The sequence below is a fragment of the Pungitius pungitius genome, chromosome 20 (assembly GCF_949316345.1).
Source record: "Pungitius pungitius chromosome 20, fPunPun2.1, whole genome shotgun sequence".
NCBI classification, from domain to species: domain Eukaryota; kingdom Metazoa; phylum Chordata; class Actinopteri; order Perciformes; family Gasterosteidae; genus Pungitius; species Pungitius pungitius.
Window position 1 is genome coordinate 8,795,147 of NC_084919.1, and position 21,724 is coordinate 8,816,870.

Sequence of the window (21,724 nt, forward strand, 5' to 3'; positions counted from 1 at the left end):
ATAAATTAATTAACGAGTGGAAATTACCGAGGTGTAGAGACGATTGAATGTGGGGCCGTTTAATTATAGATTAATTAAAGACTAGAAAAGGATGTGAGGCACGGAGGACAGAAAGAAAACCAGACCGAGGACTTTCTGGGACTTTCTCAAACAGCAAAGAGACGTCATTCGAGTCGTGGCATCTGTTTCCCATCATCCTCGGCGTTTGTCTGTTCAACATACACAGCCACGGGAGAAGAGATCATGTCTGTGGTATGCGCTTCCTCTGCCGCACGTGGTAGTCATCGCCTCAACGTGACAATTCTACTGGGGCGGGGGGGGGGAGGGGGAGTCACACGGAGGCGACGGTCACGGACAGAGACCAAACAGTAGAGATCATTTGAGTCACGGTACCTTCTCTCTTCTGGTTTCTGGTCACAACACAAGGGTGATCTATTCCGTAGACAGAGAGCATTTAATGCCGGTCCTGACCTCAGGTTGGGTTTAGCAGAGATCCGACCAACCCCGTTTCTTAAGATGTCTCTGACCGCAGGGAATTTACATCCGTCTGACAGTGGAGCCGTTTGTGTGGGCCGACTCGGAGCCTCACACTCGTATCGCGGTGGTCCCACGCTGGGCCACGGGGGGAAGAAATTCAGAGCAAACACTTTAAGCTACAGGAACCCGTGGAAAGGAACCACACCCGCACCCAGCTTCCATCCTGCCCTCTCGTTCTCGCCATCTCTCCCCCCCCTCTTTCCCCCTGCTGGACACAAAGGCAGGAAGGAAGGAAGCCAGAGAGCAGAGAATGACTGCTCGACTGAGCAGGTCAGCCAGAGGAAGCAGTCAGTGGTTTTCCTTTAAGCAGAGATGTGACCAATGGAGCTCGGGAGGGCGACTGCGGGTCAAATGTGGGATATCTGTGAATGTCGGCGATTGCATATCTGCATATAATTAGGTAATTGCTTTTCCCCCCCCATTTATTTCATCATTCAAAGACCATGGGAAAGTATCTACAAGTCGGGTCAGCTGAAGGAGGACCTCTGTCCGAGCTGTCACATAGGAGCTGTGTGGAGATCCGATGGAGGCATGGATGCATCTCCATCCAGAGGCTGCGGTCGTGCAGAAAGGCCGAGTGAGATCCACGAGTGCAGAGCGAGGCGTGCGCAGTTTGATGCGACACAGACACAATGCGACAGAACCACATCTCAATCCGAGCGCGTTTCATGCTCCCTTAAAAGGCTCCGGTCATATGTGAAAGAGGAGGGGTGGGGAGAGGGGGGAGGGGGGGGTGGGTGGGACACGTACTTTCTGTCCATTTCGGGAGTGGACACCTCGCTGCTGAGGCCTAGTGATTCCTGAGGACAGAGAGAAGGAGACCAGTGTCAGATTGGCTTTTTAAGCCAAAGATTGGGGTCAAAGTGCACACAGAGCGTCTCTGCCTACCTGGATCTCAGAGCGGAGCTGCAGGGACGTGCTGCTCGGATCTAGTTTCTCCTGAGAAAGAAAATAGAGAGAGAAGAAAGAACATCAAATGTCAGTGTCAAGCGATAATCCTTTAATAACATACAAACAAAGAAGAAGAAGAAGGAAAATGACCTGCATTAGGATAGAAAAGGTGACGACATAAATCCTGAGTGGTTAAACCCTCATGTGCTCCGACTCGTGTGGACACACTTGCATGTGAAAACAAAACACAAAAACACACGTGTGCGCAAATGACGACCAAACAGGTCGAGCCTTGCTTCTGGTAAACCTGCAAAACTCGTTCCTGTTGTGAACTCGCCTGGCTGAACAAGACATGACAAAAGGGCGCCTACATAACTGGCTACGTGAATTCCAGTGGGATTACGCAATAGTGACGTCAAAGCCTCCCGGGGTTCCTTTCAATACGTAATACAATATTCCACATTGGACTAAATGAAATGGCAGCAGACAAGGGGAAAAGGCCTGTGTAAAGAAAAAGATAACCTGACTGCAAAAAGTCCTGTACACAATCAGTGGGAAATACTCATTATGCTACTTCTTGCCTATTTAAAAAGCAGGAGTCCTCATCATAAAAAAATCCAGATACAGATGTGCCTGAAACCAAATGTTTCCACAGGGGCTGGACAATCAAAACAGGTCTGTGACTTCAATTCTAACCCTGCTGTATGTCATTGCTTCCTTGATTGATTGGTCTGGTGTATAGTTTCATGGTTTTGTGCTTTTAAACTCGCTGTCCGAAGGAACAGATGGGGTCAAACTTTCAAAATGTGTAACCGGGCTTCAAAGGCCTTGCATCTCTTTGCCTTGGGGTTATTACCATCAATCGTCAACATTGTTCATTTGACTCCCAATGGGCCTGAACTGCAGGGGAACCCCATGTTGCTCAACTCTGACATCTCATTCTATGGGACTGTTGCACAACTTGAAAATAAACACAAAAACTCCCCTGGTAACCCCAACTTTTATTTCTCTTCCAAAAGTATGTCATTTTTCTCATAGCTAAAGACTACTGGAAGGATTACCTCATATTGTACATAATAATACGAGTTTAGATGCCAGTAATTCAGCTCGTCAAGCCGAAGTGGCATTACTAATAGTCATTTCCCCAGAGGATCCCTGAGATGATGCCAAGTAGGTTTGGTCTACCCGCCGCCACAAAGAAAAGTCTGATCGAATACGCAGCTTCCCAACAGGGCAGCAGGAAAAGGAAATGAGCCGTTTCTAAGAAGTATGCATCATTCTCTATCCACGCGCCTAGATATTAGACCGTAAGATAACAATCTGAGGAGGCTACAGCCGGTTCTTCATGCTCCCGAATCAGAGTGACCTTCAGTTTACCCTTTGACTGGACTTTGATTGAGGGATTGCAATCCTTCCAAAACCTCAGTGAGCAGGAGTCAGCGAGCAGGAGTCAGTGAGTGGTTAATAGCTTAAACTTAAAGTGACATAACCTCCTTTTGTGAGCTCTTTAAGCACCTGGGACCTGTGGATCACAAGAGCAGGAGAAGGTGGCAAAAACCTCAGTGGGAACCAGACACTTATCAACTCAAGGTAGACGGGAGGAGATGTTGGAGAGACTGTGTGGCCAAGTTGTACAAGTCCTCCTAGTCTTCTTCTGCCTCGTTTATCTATTTGTCTGTTTCAGTGATCAGGAAGTCAGAGACATGGCTCAGGACGTTTCTTTGGAAAGTAAATCAACTGATGTCGGATAAGCTCGGACACAATTCCCCCGGCAGTGTGGGGAGTCCCATAAGTCAGGGAGCAGGTACTTGTGTCATAAAAAAAGACCTGATGTAGAAGACTTAGCAGGCAAATAGAGACGTGTGTGGTTGCATCTAGCTCAGCGTAGGAGGGGATCTGGGACGCAACAGAAGAGAGCGGCAGAGCTTATGTTGTTCAAATAAACAACATCTACACCCCTAGACGCTGCTGAAACAACGGCCTGGTGCAGCGTGATGTCACACAGAAGGAACAAAAAAACAAAATGACCCAAACGTATTGTAATACACGCTACCAGAGAAGCAAAGTTCCACAGACACCCACACCGAGGAGCAGGTACACACACACACACACACACACAAACACACCCTCGACACAAAGCAGCTCTCTGTTCCTGCTGCCTCCCTTGACTCCTTGTCCGTGCGTGCCATCTCTGGCACGGCAGGGTGGACAGACAGCTGAGGAGAAGATCGGGGGGAAAATATGTGCATATACAAAGCACCCAAGCCCCCCCCCCCCCCCCAGTTTGGCTTAAAGTGCAACTCTGAGAGATTCATTAGTCACAGAATGTTTGTGTCAAGGCTCCTCAGGGCTCCTCTCAGAAGTGTGCATCGCTAACGAAAGAAGCCAAATTGAACGTGGAAAGAGTTGCCAGCTCAACTGACACAGATTCTGAAAGAGAATATCAGATGGATGCGGTGGGGGTGTGGGAGGTGTGGGGGGGGGGGGGGTATCTGCACGTGAAACTTAGATCTCCCAACACACTCCCGGAGGGAGCGTGCTATCCTTTACTTGAACTCGCCAGCATCCGCTTGAAACACTGCTCTACTTACCGCGAATTGACACGATGCGTGTGAACGTGCATGTGCTTCCCCCCCCCCCCCCCTCCCCCACCGAATGACAGCCACGGGGTTCACTGTGCGTGCACATGCAAGAGTGATGGCAACACAACACAAAACCCTGATTCCTTCAGCATGTATTGCGTTGGATAAAGGGAGGAAGCATCCAGAAGCTACAGCTAAACACGGATCTGCTACATTAGCACCAGACTCCATTAATGAGTGGAAGCACAGATGAACGGTAAATAGCCGCACTTTGGTTCAAACGTGAAGCCCCCCCCGCCCCCCCCAGAGTGGAGTTACTGCCAACCACGGAGGCAAAAGTAGCGGATGTGCGCTGAAAATAGAGGGACCAGGTGGCATGGTGGAGGTAGGCCAAATGAGATGGGTGGGTAAACCTGGGTGGGCGAGCATGAGGTCTGCGGGTAGGCTCTGCGTGTGGAGGGGGGGGGGGGGGGACGGGGGGGGGGCACCGACTGGGACGGCCGGTGGCCAAAGACACGCTAGCTTGTTGGACCGGTGCCGAAGAAAGCCTGCTAAACCGGCTCACTTGGAAAGTCCACAGACACGACTGAACGAAACCTCACCCACCCAGGAGCAGGAAATACATGTGGGCGAATGTGGGCAGCAGATGACACCTCAGTCGTTTTCCTTTCTGTGTGCGTGCGTGCGTGTGTGTGTGTACTGGCAGGAAAAGCATGCGTGTTTCTACAGCGAGGAGCGTTCTGAGCGCCATTCCTTTGCCATTTCCAGACAAATACCAGCGTTATTGCAAATTCCGGTGACAGTCTCATGATCCTGACGGAAAAAGAAAAAAAAAGGAGAATTACAAATACACTGCTTGCTTTGCACGAGCGTTCCCAAGGCCGGCCAACATCATTTAAAAGTAATCTTACAGCAACAACGGCAGCTGTCGAGTGCAGCCGTTTTCTAAGCGAAAGCCTGAAGGTGAAAAAGGCGGAAAATAAGCCGCCGTTTGCTGCGACAGTTTGTCTCTCTCCCGCGCTGTGGTTTTAACCCCCGGCTGAACTGACACACTTTGACGACTGGACTTCACACAGGCCTCCTGGCAAGAAAAAAAAAAAAAAGAGTCTTAACCCCCGTCTGTAGAGCTGCTCAGCTAGAAAAACCATTACAGCGCAATCCTTAGGCAAGCGGATCAATCCGACACCAGCTGAGGCGTTTGTGTGTCAAAAGTGTTTAAATTATAAGGTCAACAGTGAGACGCCTGAAGGGTTTTGGCCAACGCATCAAAGGGGTTTTTTTTCTTTTTTTTCTTCAAGGCCTGCTTGTTTGTCCATGACTTTAGAAGGACTTTTAAGGATATTACCACGGACGGTGTTGCCATTTGTCATCGCGGTTTAAGGCACGTTGAAGTGTGCTAAGGTTTGCCCCGCAACCACACATTTCTAAAGGATCCATCCTGATTTACACTTGATGTACAACATGTGTTCCTTTCTCTAAGGATTGAGAGATACGCACTCATCTCGTGTTGATGTTTTCCCCCCGTCGGGCTGAAGGCCGCTATCCACGCGGCCGCCCAGTCTACACACTTCTAAAGTAGCTTCTATGTCCACAGTTTGGCCTTTTTTTCCCACCATAGTAATAAGTAGCAAATGCAGTGGTGAAAAGAATACGGAAAGAGAAAGTAACAGACAATGAGGAGGAGTATAAATAAAATAAATAATATTAAACATAAATATAATTGGCTTTAAAAGAAAAGAAAAATTCTATACTTGCATGTTCGGATTTTCAAAATAAAATTTTTGACTACCTCATTAACCACAAGGAGGGCAAAATAAAATGGGGCTTCAGGGTGGAAAGAAAAGGGCAGCAATGCCAAATCCTTCTGTCCTAATAGACAAAGAGGTAATCTTGAATAAGGCGCACTCATACAAAACTCTTAAGACTAAGAATACAAGCAGAAAAGCAGGTCATGGAAATGAAATCCATGCCAAATGGAAGAGAAAAAAACCCCGCCTAACTGTAATTATGACTTAAACCGCTAATACACCAGCAATTACTGTTTAAATAATTGATCTGAGATGCATAGCTCTCTGCAGTGTAGGTTGTTGCATGCAAAACATTCTAAAAACATGACGTTTGCTTGAAGCAGTAAGTGTTATTAAAATCTTTACTTTCACTCTGAATGATTTTCACTTCAAACAAAACCAAAACAAAAGGATATTTTAGAGTTGCCAAACTATTTGCTATACTTCCCCTTCCACCAATAAGCTTTGTGCATTACCAAGTCAGCACGCTAGTGAGAGCCTCATTTTCTATAGAAGCACTGGGGAACTGTGCGTGGACGCGCTAATCCATAGGTCACATTCCCAAAGGGGGATGTTTATTCAACCCCTTGTATCCCTGCTCTCCATAAAACTAACATGAAGATGCTGTGGAACGAAAGGCCGGAAGTCACCACGACGATAGTCATCTCTGAGAGAGCCTCTCTCATCAGCTCCTGGTGGTGTTTTACCGCAACGGGCCACCACCATCACTTTGTCAAATCGGGGGCCCCCGTAGGAGCGGGCAGACACAGTGTGCAAGTAAAAACAACTAAACAAAAAAGCTACACACAGTTTTGTCGGAATGTTAGTGTTGCAAGAACAGAAAAAAAGAAGTTCCTATTTAAAAAAAGATATCCACACTTTTTTGGGCTCAAATAGAAACTGTTTTGGGGAACAGAAACAGTCAATGAGAATACTTCTTTTACTGTTTTGTCACCATGCTGGCTACATTCAAACTATAGACAGTTAACCCTTTCTTTCACTTTCACAGGAAAAAAAAGACAAGGTTATTGTCATTCCGCAGGCGCCGTCGGTGGCTGCGAGCCCAGCCGGGAACGGGAGTGAACATCAGGATTATAATAAATGAAATGTGAAGCGCAGGAGTGGTCAAAGCTAAGTTGACCTCTCCCCCTCTGCCGTGGAGGGACTGAGTGACCTTCTAGGTCGTCAAAAGTTACTTTGAAAGGGTTGTGAGATGGTTTGAGTTCCTCATCAGCACCAGAAAAGAACTGACCCATTCATTTTGAGTAGGAAAATAAGAAAGACAATGGCTGCAGAGGGCGTGGGACATGAGCGAGTCACCAATCATCCTGTACCCTTTAAATAGTGACGAGTCCTAACTCCCCGAGGAATGCAACCAGCCAAAAGTCTCCCCATTAACGTGGCTGTTGGACATCGTGACCTTCTTCAACCATCTGCTTCTGGTCCTTTGGGAGGCAGCTGCATGACGCTTGCTTGCAGCCACGGGTTTCTGAACACAACGTTGTTGGCTTCTCTCATTCCGACTGCGTCCATTCTGCAGCGCACATTCCTCACGCGCTCGGCTTTTCTTTCTTTTTTGTGTATTTTCATTAACCAAGTTCTCCAGGTACCGGGCCACAGGTTCTCAGTCTATGAAGCTAGCTAGCCCACTGGAAAAATATTGCCTAAGAGGAAGAAGTTTTGCTCAACCTGCTGTTACCCTCGGCCCAGAAACGGTTGTTCTCCACTTCACCAAACCTAAGTTTAGAAAAGGACCTCACTGAAATACGAGGCCCAGTTCAATCCATATAGCGTAGGTTGATGCTCAGCTTTGGAGAACTCTCAATAAGGTGTTGCCTGACCTCTTTTGCTTCCTTCATGTTTGTTGTTTTTTTTTTCTCCCCATCTCCTATACTTTGGTGCCAAGCATTGCAGAGTGGCGAGACAGCTGCAGGCTCCCTTCATTCCCCTCCTTCCCTTCATTCCCCTCATCCTCCTCCCTCCGTCCGCATCCTCATCCTGTGTTGGGCTTCAGGCTCAGAGCCCAGTCAGCTCTTTTCCTCTCTAACTCTCTCGCTGCGTATTCAGCCCGACAGCCTCCTCTTCATCCGCTTCAAATCGTCGGGATGAAAGCTTGGCAAACTATAAAATGTCCAGAGGTAAATCCATACTAATGTAAACTCAAACGAAGGCCCCACAGAGAGAACATGTCCTAATATCAAACCAAAAAGGTATCCAAAGGAGGAGAACAATATATCAGCTCTCCATCTGATGCATGCTTGATCCACCCAAAACCATACGGCTGCCTTTGGATGGAAGGGGCCTCCCATTGAACTGGCAAATCAGAAATGACTAAAATGTATGAGCAGCACAATCTTTGACAGGTGCTGAAACAGTATCTGCGATGACATGGCCAGCATGAGCAAAATCTGTCAATGGAGACCACAACCTGTTTTTGTCAGAAAGTGTTGTTATATTTGCGGTACAAAACATCCTCGTCAGGATGTCAGATTCTTTCTTTCAAGTAGATCAGAAGAGATGGCTACAAATCAAATGTTTCCATTGATTTATACCTTATATTTAACCCTGTCAAATATGTAATTGATGGAACAAAAAATGACTTTAGCATCACACTCAACACGCGCTCTTACATTTGTGCATAGTAGAGCTACGCCCTCTGTGGCAACACCATCAACATTCCTCCATACGTTTGAATGCTGCTAGGCAACCAAAGGGGTGCCCCACTACCCTACATCCTTGTGAAAAGGACCCCCAGAATACAAATGCCTTCACATGCAGAGAAGGCACACTGCCTTTGGGGAAAGGCTTAAACTTTAGCACACATGCATGTTTGTTCCGCTGCTGTTATGTTGTGCTTTCTTTGCTGGTTGTTGGCTAAAACTGTGGAAATTACACCGTAAAACTATTTTTAAAGGTCATTCAAAGGATTTTCCAAAAAAAATGGTCCTTCATCCAAAGCATTTTGAAAGCATGCAACAGATGTGTCCGACCGATGTTTTTGCTGATTCCACGAGGTAAACAACTTTAGTCTGTGTGTGTGTGTGCGAGTTTGAATTTACCATGTCATCCTCTTGGGAGACTCGTCTTTTGCGTAGCTCCTCCATGCGGTCATTGACGTCACTGAAGCAGGTGTTGTAGTACTCAGAGTACTCCTGGGCAAGGTCATCTATGTTGCCCAGAGAACCGTCCTGGAGAGAGGAAGAGACAGCGCGGTTTAGCCGGGGAAACTACGACCTCCCAAGAAGGGAAAGCTGACAGGGAAGAAAAGTCTTTGTATGTTTTAGACCATTTGATATCCAGAAAAACCCAACAGTCGATCTTATGCTTTGATCACTTCCACAATCTACAAGGAAAATGGGTTAACAAACTCCATTTGTTACACAGCGTCATTAAAACCACTATCACCCTTACAGTACCAAAGTTTAGACACATGTTCTCATTCAATGACCTATAGGCATGCATGGGGGTAAAAACACACACACACACACACACTCCAAAACCAGACAACCCAAATATACCCCTCAATAAAAGGTCTGTATATTTTTGGCAGTTAATCCTTATCAAGGCCATTCAGTGGCTTTGGGCATCCCCGACACCGGGTGTTGTCTTTATCGAGAATATAATCAAGGATGCCCTTTGCCTCCTCAGACGTTCACCGAACCACAAACCAAACACACTCTTCCGGTTGGCTGTAGTTTAAGATCAACACATTTCCTGTCTTTGTGTGGAAGACGTGTGTTTAGGACTGAGGGAGGAAGCTGTGCTTCAAAACAGAGAAGACATTGAAGACTGGTCTCAGAGTTACTTTTGGAAAATTGAATAGTTAAATGAACGATGAAGCGAGACCATGCCGTAGGCCAAAGGGTCAATCCATGTGTGAAACTTTGGTGTAAATACAATCTGTGTTGTACTCAACGCACTTACCCAACCAACGACTCATGCTCTAGGTGGGATAAAAGGGGAAAAGACACTCGGCTCTTGCTTTGGTAAAATATCTGGCCATTCCGGCAGTGATGGCAAACTGTTGAATATTCATCGGTGTTGATCTAATCTGTGCCAGGCAGACAGCGAGCTTTGAGTCACTGTGCAGGGTCCGAACAGTCTCTCTCAGTCCCTGTCTTCCTCAAACCGGACCCCCTATCTGGGTGCCAGGCCACAGATGAATGGATCACTGTGAGTGTGAGCGCCACAAACGCACGCACGTGGGCACGAAGCCCCTGCGAACACACATTAGCATTCACGTGCATGCGGGGCCGCAGGAGATTTTCAAAAACATTGCACCAAAACAAACACGGGCGAACCAATCATCCACCAACACAGCTCAGTGGACTCCGTCGTGAAAGGGCACAGCAACGGGTTGCGCAGGGAACACAATGTTACTGACCAACACATGTTTCGTCTCAGAGTGCACTTGGGCTGGCGGCGATCTACCCTCCCAACCTCGTGGCTGGAGAGACTCTGCTTCTGGCCGGACAAATGGTCCCGAGATGACCGAGACTCCCAGTGGGAGCGCTCTCTGAGCGGACACACGTTTCACCCCCCCCCCCCCCCTCCCACATTCCTTGCAAAGATTGAAAGCACGCTCTCATGACAGAACTCCAGGGCGCTGTAATCACCACACACACTTCGTGTCTTGCCGTCCCCAGATGGATGTGGGGTCTTTAGTCGTATGCGTCCACCGGTGCGCAGACGTCCCTGTGTGTGTGTGTGTGTGTGTGTGGATAACTGAAATTCTCTCATGGCATGAGCTCGACCCAGTTGAACCCCCCCCCCCCCCCCCCCACACCTTGTAAAGTGATACTGCATACACTCAGTTATGTACTTGTCAACTATGAGACGGCACGTTGGGAAAGGCAAACCTTGATTGAGCACATGGGGCATCAGACGAGCAAGAGTTTTTTAGAGAGAATCTGTCAACGTGGGAGTTTAGGTGGAAGAGCATCGGGGGTCAACACACACAGTGTGTGTATCTGGGGGTGAGGGGGTGGGGGGGTGGGGGGGGGGGTGCCGAGCATGGACAAGGGATGATTTGTGGGATACTGACTAGGGCAGCTGTGGGTTGAGAGGAGGATAAAACATCTGGAGCCTGGGTGGGAAGAAACCAAAATTTATTAGAGAGAGATTCTAGGGACGGGTGTTAAATCCCCCACAGTTGTCCTCAGCTGGAAAGCATATGAGGTCTCTCTGCGTTACCATATTAAGCTAAACAACAACACTAAAAACAATGCTTAAAAATAGAATCACTGCACTCTTTGAAACCAACGAAGAACAATAGTAAACGTCCATGTTTGAAATGGAAAATATTTCAGCTGATGTAACTGCTTCTCCACCCTCAAGGGAGGGAGGCCAACTCCCCATCTTGACTGGAACAATAGAAACAACACCCAAGCTCATATTTGTGAGTGAGCGAGTGTATTTACAGTATGCTTCATTTACTGTTGAAGCCCAGTCCGTCGAGATGGCTCCTTCCAATGTTCAGACTAAACTGTGAATAAACTGTTTTGTGTCGCCTCTGGACAATTCAAATCTCCAATTACGACTGAGAAAAACATTCTGAGAAATGTAGAAGACATTCACACAGATGAAATAACTATTCCTTAGCGGGTGCCATGGTGTTTAACCATTGAAACACAAATTACTGGTATTGCACCACAGTGGATAAATATTTCAGCAATGTGTGATATGGTTGCTACTGAGCCACGACCAAGGGATTTACACAATATTTTTTTCAGGGTTGCGCTGGAGGAATGCAGACGATTAACATCCACGCTGAAATCCCTAGATGGAAAAATAAAGTTCATCCCTTGACTAATGGGAAACAAATCAAAACTAGTCAGCTTTGGTTTTCAATATGCTGTTTAAGTATATGGTTACTAAAGGCAGCACGGCGCCACACTAATTCATGAGCCGGTAGCTTCAATTAGTCGATTGATCACACAATTCTTGGCATTCTAACTACCACAAAGGTTGGTCTCCTGCCACTTGTAAGAAGTCTATTAGTAGTTAGAGGTAGTAAAGTTTCCCAGAGAAAGTGTTGGTTTATTTATTTACAAGCAAGGTTAGATGCCATTGTCCCCTGTGCCTAACAATGTTTTTTCTGGTCTATCCTAAGGGCTCACATTCCTGAATGGGTTGGATGGTGGCGTACATGGTGTTAACCATTGTCCCAAGGCTAGCCGGTGACTGCCCCTTCTCTCGGGGGTAAAGAACAATGACTACACTTCACAACAGAGCCACGAATCTGGTGTAGTGTTTGGACGTCCTGGATATAATCACTTTTGCTAGTGATGCAACCTATACACTGGCTGTCTTCCTTTGTGTGTAGGGTTACATTACACTCGTGTTTCGTAGGGATTGAACCATAAAAGCTGTCCACATTGAACCTGGGCATTTAAATACAGCAACTAAATCCCAAACCACGCCATAGAGCGCCAGTCCAGCCGGGGAAGGTGTGGCGAGGAGGGCAAAGTCCAAAGTGGGCTTCCTGAGGATATCCAGGTTTTAGCAGAACAGTGCTCTGCCATCTCAGCAGAGGAATCCTGCCAGTTCTCTATGTGTGTGACCTGAATAATGACATCAGTCAGGAAGGCGGAGCAAGGGAGAAGTGAGACGAGTCGGAATGGGAAACAATAGACACAATTAGCTACAACGGACTACGTAAGAGCATTATTGGCAAAGATATAAAGGGGCCTCGCTCACTATTTGGCAGAAAAGGAGAAGCGCTCTGCTGCTAGTCCGTATGAAGTCTTATGTGGGAGGAAGAACACATATCACCTCATCTAGCCATTTATTTTGCAGACAATCAATATCCATGTCTCAAGAGCAGTCTCCGATCCTTAAGTCTAGAGACAAAGCACTGTGTAGCACACCCACACTGTGTGAAACACCACAAAACTCCACAAACAGAAAATAATTCCTGCAGGCAAGTAAGAGATTTCCACAAGGCTCAAGACGACCATTCAAGCAAAAACGGGATGAGAGGTTTCTTTCAGAGGAGCAAAAATGGAATACAGGATGAGTGTCAGCTGTCCAGGTTTGTGATCAAATTGTCTAGACTAGGTCGAACATTTAGAAGTGCGCCCTTAGTTAAGTTAACTTGTCTAGAAGAGGGGCGGGACTAGAGGCAAATCCACATTCTGACATCTGTAAACCCGACCACTTAAAAGTACTATAGCACCATTCTGTCACAAACTGCCTTTGACTCTTTATTAGTTCAAGGGCATATTTACTCAACTTCAACCACAGATAAATGGTATTGTTATTAACTACATTAAACAACAGCCTGACTTATGTGTAGGATTAGCCTCAAAGACAAGGATGTCTAAAAAACAAAAGGAGCCTTGAGACCAAAGTTCCCTATCTAGATGAAAACATATTTTGGAGATGAAAATGAAGATCATAAGCTAGACGTGTTCTGGGGAGCCAAAACCAAACACATGGGTAACAGCGAGTTAAAGTCGGGTCAACAGGCTGGGGCCAAACCCCTAATTAACAAGGCCATTGAATTCCCCTATTGGCCCCCAAGCAGAACAAAAGCCACTGAGAGTCACATGGCAATGGTTTAATTAGCAGATCCATTTCACTTTGAGGTGGATAGTGTTCATTGTGCTAAGGCTATTCATGTCATAGGTTGCTTAAAGATACTGTGTTACTCAACAAAATGACTTAAGATACCCTTTGAAAGTGGTGCAAGCTGCCATTAAGTTAAAATAAAAAATCATCTCCAAACGACCAAACAGAAAATCATATCGTGGCATGGTTGTCAGGCAGTTAGCTCCAGTGTGAAACTCTGACCTGTTGAACTTTTCACAGACACAGTCAGCCGCCAAGAAGACCAGGAATGTTGCATACTTTCACATTTCTAATATTTCCAGTATAGTTTCGCAATTACATCTTGACCTCAAATGTTGATGTTAGCAAAGGGAACGATGTACGTTTCATCCCAATTCGACTGGCCATAAAACAGTGGATTACTGTAATCGACACATACGGTTTAAGTCAAGAACAGAAGGACTCAAGAAGCGCGTTGTTTTGCATGTTAAGTCTCTCTGCTCGGGGGAAACCAGGAGCGCTTAGTCCTGCAGACATTTGCCTACAAAGCAATAAATCTGGATAAATGGCCTGGCTTGGAGCCAGGTCTCCCACTTGGTGTCAGAGGGCAGGACAGCCTCCCCCAACTGCGTGTGCACACACACACACACGCACACACACACACACACGCACACCGACAGACAAACACTCACACTTGTGCATTTACACACCCTGACCCTTTACATCTCCAGTGCCAGACCAAACCAAATTAACACCTCTGTCTTTAAACACACTGGAAGTAAGTGCACTTTTGGTCTGCGGATCTATCTGACCCCCACGGCCTTTCAAGTCAGGACCGCTGAACAAAAGTTGTTACGAGCATCTCCAAAGTGAAGACCAGTTAAGGCACAAATATGCAGAATACAGTTAATCTGGCTCCCTCAGGACTGGGATTATGCAGTTTATAAAAGAAAACAGGGCACTCAAAAACCTCCTCAAATCAAGGGGGGTGGAACACTGTGGGAATATCACTCTTAACTTAAACAATTACTTATGAGCAAATGCAGAAAATGCTCCAATGTTTCATGATAGACTCGGGGACCTTGGCGTGTACTTCAGGAGAACTGAAGCACCTCCAATAATCAGCATTTGCAGGTTTATGTTTGGCACAGATTTCCTCCAGTGAACAACACAGACACGAACACCTATCCTCAGCTAGAAGAGCAACAAAACCGGGTCGGAGGAACAATGCAGCATGTAATTACACCAAACACCAACACACCCAAAGCACGAAGGGTTAATCCTTCAAGGCGTTACATACCGTGGTTCTCATTCAAGTCCCCTTCCAATCCGACCGACTCAAAGCGTATAAATACGTGACCAGCAGCCTGCAAGTGAACCGCGTGCAGCGGTGGCGCGTCTGAGACTCGGGCCTTTATGGAGACGCGCGGCTCTTTGGAGCAGTTCCGACGCGCCATTTGCATGCGGCAACTAATTGGCCACACGGACGCTCGTTCGGCAAATCGGTGTCAACTTTTAGGGGCGAGGGTGAAAACACTTCATCAGTCCGCACCCCCCCCCCCGACCAACCACACACACACAGACACACTTACCAACATCCCCATAACGTCGGTCCACAGTTGGGAAAAACTGTCGGACGCAGCAGCGCCGTCCGCCCGGGGCTCATCGGAAGGCGCACCGGTCTCCTGATCACCTTCCATGCTTTTTTTTAATTATTATTATTATACTTTAGTTCTCAGTCACACCAATGTGGTGCAAAGCTGGAATCTAAAGCGCCACGGGCAGTGAACCTTACCACCGGCAATGAACGCGACGTGGGAGCCGAGTCGGCCCCTACAGAAAGTTGCCCTTGACGCACCGGCGCAGCGCTCCGACATTGTTGTGCACGGTCGGAAGTTTAGTGCGCGAGTGGCTTCCCGACATGTTTTGCAAAAACTCCCAGCGGCAAACTTCGTGCGTCGAATTCAAGTCGTTAGAAAGCCACTCGGGGAGAAAAGGGGGTTCCCAGAGTTGTGTTTTGACCCAGCAACAGGTCATTCGTCCCAAAGGTTCCTCTGCGCGGCGTATTCCCTGCTGCGGATCCGTGCCAGGGCACAAACCAAGCGACACACCGAGAGAAGGGGGGGGGGGGTGTCGTCCTAGCGGGAGAGAAGTTTCCAAAACGTTGATGGAATCGCTTGACGAGGGACAGAAAAGTGGGTTCTAAACTCTCCGAGTGAGCTTATTTCCATTTGTTAAAAAAAAAGTGGAGTGAGAGATCGCCCGCAGCACACCGCAAATCCTCCAAACTCTGCGCCTCCCCCTCACTTCACCCGCTGATTCCCTCCCTCCCTCCCAGCCTGCCTCGCACACTCCTCCCAACAAAACACTTGAGCGGAGCCAAACACTTGTCCAATGTCATTGACTGACATAAATAATACGTTATTCATTTCTGACTCGTTGGTAAATTGAACCATCTAATGTGATGTGAACATATTTTGTTCAAACCCTGAACATCATACTTGTGTGAAATTCCAAAGGCCTGCTGCTCCCTGTGCACACCAGTCACCAAATCCTCCTTCGTCATGCTGTTGATGTCCCTTTTGCCTTCTATGCTCTTTGTAAATGGTCACTTTATAATATCGCTGTGGCAGCAAACGCTCAAAAAGAGATAAGAAGTTCAGAGTTAATTGAAAACTTTTTTCTTTATCTCATGCTGACAGGTCTTTCCACCAATTTGTCTCTCCATGCCAGCGATGAATAGCCACTGTGAACAAAACACATTCTCCTCACAATTGTAGGAAGAAAATAAGTGCATGGGGAAAAAACTTGGGTTTTCTTTAGGGGGCGATGCATTTGCTGACCTGTGCCTCTCATGAACAATAACGCATGCGACTTTGATTGTAAGACGTTTTTAAATGAACTGGTTTAGGATTTCCATGCCCACATACGGCATTCGGTGTATAGAGTAGGAGCAACATCCTCTGAGCAGATCTCATTTGAATATGCAAGCTACAAAAAAAACAAAAAAAAAACACGTCATGTACAAGCATGAAATTGCACAGCTATCCTGTCTGATGGGCCCTTTGTTACGCTCCAGCAGCAGGCTACTCTATTATAATGAAGAGGTCTTGAGACGCTCTCGGATTCCCCGTTTGGTTTTTTTCTTTTCAGTGGCATATTTTCTCAGAGCGACAACAGCTGCCAGATCTTGTGACAGATGCCAGAAGGATGAGAGATGGAGGGCCTCGGAAAGGTAAGACCAAACATTTTAAATCACTTCTCCGTGGTTCCAAGATAATCTGGAACGCTGCTTCACCCGCGGTTGAACAGAAAAACACCGCGCAACACCCCATGCAATGCAAACGTGCATTTGAAGTAACACAACCGAGGGAAAAAGAACAGACCGGAACAATTACATTGAACACACATTCCGTACCCATGTATAACGGTCATCAGTTACAGATCAGTTACACAATAATCCCCAAAGACACAGTTTCTACTGTGCAAGGAGATACGTGGTGAACATAATTCAACTATAATATAACATCCTCCTCCCAAGATTTGAAATTCGGTCGTTACGGCGGCTCAGAGAACAGAGCAAGTACAAACAAACAGACAAGTGTGAATGGTGTCTAAATGTGTGCGGCATAGTCTGCACCTAACCAATATGTGTGCAATTCTACCTCATTAGTAATATAAATACTGCATTTCTTAATGAAGACACAGAACACAGCTGGTGCTGAGGGGAATTCCACCAAAATACTGGCCAAACCTTGACCCAATGACGGCCCCTGATGAAAGGTCAGGTCATTCTCTTGGGAACATGAATATCTGTACTAAGTATTTGGGCATCGCTACATCGCAGCGGACCTAGAGGAAGAGTCTGCTGATCACCAGAATCAGTGAGATTCATACTGTGGGTATCGGGAACAGTCGTAGCGATGCATCCAGCGGTTGTTTGAATTGACATGTCTAAACTGTAGTGGTTTACCCACGCACCAGAAATGTTACTCCTCTTTGCTGGCACCTACCGTTTCAAATGTATGCAGTATACCTGTTCAAAATGTGACTTTAACAGACAGCTCAAAAGGATCCCGCTCACAGTCTGAACACACAGAACACACACACACACACACACACACACAAGCAGCTTTGTTGGCCGGCAAGTCTACGACCCGGGGGTCTGCACCGCTGACCTCGTGTCTGTAAACTCCAGGTGACAGCAGCAGCAAGCGGTAGGACTACTAGTGTGTGTGTGTGTGTGTGTGTGTGTGTGTGTGTGTGTGGAGATGCCAGCGTTCCCCTTCTCTCCTCACACTGGCCACCGATCGAGGTGTCGTGCTGACAGACGACAGGAAACAGTCACTGGCTAATCGCATCGCCATAGTGGCAATCTGTTGGGCTACATGCTACATGCTAGAGAGAGAGACGTGCTCTTCGATCAGCTCTCGTCAGAAATTTGTGCAGAATTTGGAGAGCACAAGGTGGTTCGGCCTGCTACCAATGCACAGTGTCTGATGTGAGAGCTGAACTTGTTTCGTGGTTCTCATAATGTGGGGGGTTTCTTTCATGGAGGGACAAGCCATGAATATACATTTTATCCTGATGGATGAGAGGTTTCTTTCAAAAGTCCAATTTTCCCTTTCGTCCATCTTCTTTCATCTCTAATCCTATCTTTTATTAATGTTTTCATTGTCTTTTTAAGCGTTCCTCTTCCGCGGGACTGATCCCGCTTTGTTCCCGTACGATGGGAGGTAAATTATATAAAATATAAAAAACAGCCTATTTTAATCAAATAGGAGAAAGCGCTGCGATGGGATGGCCATGGGAAGAAATGATTTAAAACAGGTCAGGGCAAGACAAAGTCTCAGCGAACAGCATGCGTTTCTACACAGACATGAAGGCAACGCAGGGACCTTACATCTACAAAGAATCGACTAATCCACCACCCAGTCCTTTCATTATCACTCAAACACTCCCACAGGATGAATCATGTTGAAGGAAGATAAACTTGAGACCGTAGGATTTCCTTTTCAACGCACTTGCCCTGGATTACAGTTTATCACAGAGTTCTATTCTCCGACGAGGTCAGAGCAGAGAGTGGAAAAAACACAGTGGAGGAGGGAAGATAAAGGGCGGAGAGGAGTAACAGTGTCGTAGGCACCAAATCAACTAAGTTTACATAAAGATGTGGAGTTTGTGGGGAGAACATCAGTGAAACATTCAACTCTGACCATGAGTTTTCAGGACAAAAAGGAGTTTAAGAGTAAAAAAAAAGAGATGCAGACGGTATTGCAGGGAAGCAATGCCTGGACCTCCCCTGATAGTGAGAGTGACCCATCCTGGAGGTCAGCGACCCTGGGCCTTAAAAATAGCCCCCTGGGGGAGACACGATCCGCGCTGCCAGGGGTGATTAACAAGCCGGTGGACAGACATCAAGGGCACTTAAGGAATGCTACACGTAACCACACAACAATGACACGCACACAGCATCACGGTTTTGGTGCATGCGTCCTCATCATGGTGAAGAATAGTAGTTGGAAGCTTGAAGGATGCTTTGCCTCCTGTCCGGTTCCAGTAAACTATACTAATGCACTACATTGTAATAGTAGTTTCAGGAGAACACCGTAAAGGAAGCAACACGGTTGTATTCACCGCTCTTTTTGGTCCTTTCCTGCGTTTATACTGAATAAATGCTACTTAAAAAAAAAAAAATCACTTAGAGGTGTTCACTCCGGCCTTAATTAGATTGAATGTATTGAACCTATTGTATTGACGTCCTCAGTGAGCCTTGAGTGATTAATTAGATCAAGATTTTAAAATCATTAATTCCGCTCGGCCGATGGTTCAAAGGCCCGACAGCACCCCCAGGAATCTTCTTTGAACCAATCTGGATAAGAGGATTCATTACTGTTGATATATACACATACACACACACACACAAACACACACACTGTATACATGTGTATTCCGACATGCATGTGTGATGCGTAGGCGGCGGGTCGGGCCCACTGTGCTTCACGCGAGGGATTTATCACACAAACCCAATTAGCATGACAACTAATTACTGTTGCCTCGATCCCCCTCCCCCAGCGGAGCGACTCATTAAATTAGATCCCCACACTGGCCTTTCCACTGAAAACAAGGCTTTCAGGGAGTAATAATGAAGGCCTGCTGCTTGCCGTTTGGGTGCTCTACGTGTTGCTTTTCACAAGGTGGTCGAGCAACACTGGGGGGGGGCGTTAAATACCAGCACAGGAATGACTTTCGAGCTACAGAGAAAAGAGGACAGAAGACAATGGGTGTACACATTCTCCCATTTAGGTCAGTTATTTATATATATATATATATATATATATATATATATAATATATATATATAATAACTGACCTAAATATATATACATATAATTATATATTAAGTAGTGTCTAACTCAACGGCATGGGCCTGAGGACTTTGTGTGCATACAGTTCACACTCACCCACATAACGCCTCCCACAGGCATTTCCGAACACGGATTTGAAGCATTTATTAATGCAGCGGTAATTGCGGGTCCCTTTCATGCGCTTCGTGTAGAAAGCTGCCGACACATAAACAAAGCATATTTCTCCTAAGCCCTGGATCGCCGGATTCTCCACGCAGTGTTTGCCTCCGTGCCCATGTGGCTGGAGATTATGTTACACTATTGTGTGAGTGTGTGGACTGAAATTCCAGGGTGTTTTAATCAGGCGCGACCGAAAGGCCAGATGTTGTTTTGGATGTGAAGCGCGCCGCCGTGTGAGGGGAAAGGCCTCTCGACCCGAGCGCGCGCGCTGCTTCTGAGGATGTTTGTTTGAGAAGAAACGGACGTGAAAAAATAACAAACTAAAAACGCCGTTGCGCACATCAGGCTCGGGAATAACCAAACGGGGCATGAAGTGGAGGTTTGAATGGGTTTGAACACAGGTGCGGGCAGTGGAGGTGTGTTGGTCGCACCGTGGATGGAGGTCGTGACCTTCTGCAGGCCGCCGTGTTGGGGTGGCAGGGGCCAGGCACATAGCTGATGTGTCCAATGTGTCATGCATTCAGCTCAGAGTGCGCCCTGCACCAAATGTACCGTGACAGAGAGCGCTTTTACAGCCGAGAGAAACCACTGTGAGAGGACAGAAGAACTACTGCTGGCACTTTAGTACTCTCAAGCATATATGAAAGTGCTTGGAAAATTCAGCCGCGTTGGGTTGAATTGACCGCCTCCCTTTCTCTCCCCGTGGTCCACAGAGTCAACGCACCTGTGGTCCAGTTAAAGGAAAAGCAGGCCTTTCGTCCTAGAATCTCAGAAAGAAGAAGACATTCTAAAAGATATCAAATCTGTTCTAGTCTGAAGTGACGCGCTGTTTAAGTCTCCCATGGCCACGTTCTGCCTGCTGTTCATTTTCCAATGTTTCCCTTCGCTCCGTTTCGACAGGGCCAGTCAAATGGGACGTAGGGGTGCCCCCTGCTGTTGTCATGTACACAAACCACGCAACACCGGGCCCTCCTCGCCCCGCGCACCACCACCACCGCTGCGCTCTGTCCATTAAATCCTCTTGAACACTCGTTATGTCGAGTCAGCCCCTCTGCCATATGCCAGCCTCTGAGCTATACTGTAAAAGTAAGCCTGGCCTCCATGTGGCCAGTGGCCATGTGTGCTGCGAACACAAAATGATCCCCTGCAGCTTCGTCCCGATCTTCGGTTTTTAGAGCACTCGCTTCAAGTTCATGGAGACGTAGAGACACAGGCACGCATGCACATCGACGCATCCGGCATGCACATTGACGCATCAGGCATGCACATTGACGCGTGCGCACGCATAATACAGACACAGAGCCGCTCTGCACAGCTTTACAGTCGCTGGGCTAACGAGACAGTAGCCAGTGGGGCTCCATAAAGATGTTTATGGGTCTGTCGCTTAGTGGTTTTTTTCCGCCTAAACCTCCCTCACCTGTTTCACTCGGGCTCAAGTCTAACGCGGAGTAAGACGCCACAGGGAGGCGCTTTTGACGCCCGTCGGTGTGTGGGTTCTGCGATGGCGGGTTTCTTTTGGAAACGTGGACAAGTGTGCAATCGAAAGCTAAAAGTGTCACTGGTCAGGTGGTCACCTCGACCGGGCGGAAACCAGCAAACCGACGGCATCGCACCGCTCGCAGCAAAGGCCGCAGACGTGGCTGACGTTTGTTTGTGCGTTAGATGTTCCTCAGCCAGGGGCGTGGTTGGGCCTTCTGTAATTATTAGTCATAGATCTTGACACGTGATCGGTCGCACATACTCTACAATTTGTGGCGAATAAGCGGCCGTGTTAAAATACATGCTGACACGCAAAAACATCTTGTGACTCACGGCAGTGGATTAATATCAAAACCTCAGTGCAGACGGGT

The 21,724-nt window shown here is 47.1% G+C and overlaps 1 protein-coding gene across 11 annotated transcripts in view; it reads right to left on the minus strand.

The window, feature by feature from the left end:
• The window catches only part of sash1a (SAM and SH3 domain containing 1a), a 121,491-nt gene that overhangs the window by 22,283 nt on the left and 77,484 nt on the right, over positions 1-21,724 (minus strand). For 7 of the 11 annotated variants that reach the window (XM_037449850.2, XM_037449849.2, XM_037449848.2 and 4 more), the window contains exons 2-4: positions 8,857-8,985; positions 1,426-1,476; positions 1,288-1,337 (exon numbers count right to left, since the gene is read on the minus strand). In XM_037449850.2, coding sequence (XP_037305747.2) covers positions 1,288-1,337; positions 1,426-1,476; positions 8,857-8,985 — 230 coding nt within the window. Of the gene's footprint in view, positions 1-1,287; positions 1,338-1,425; positions 1,477-8,856; positions 8,986-14,648; positions 14,845-14,940; positions 15,642-21,724 lie in introns of those variants that run through there. The other 4 variants (XM_062559465.1, XM_037449851.2, XM_037449856.2 and 1 more) reach the window with 3 other exon arrangements.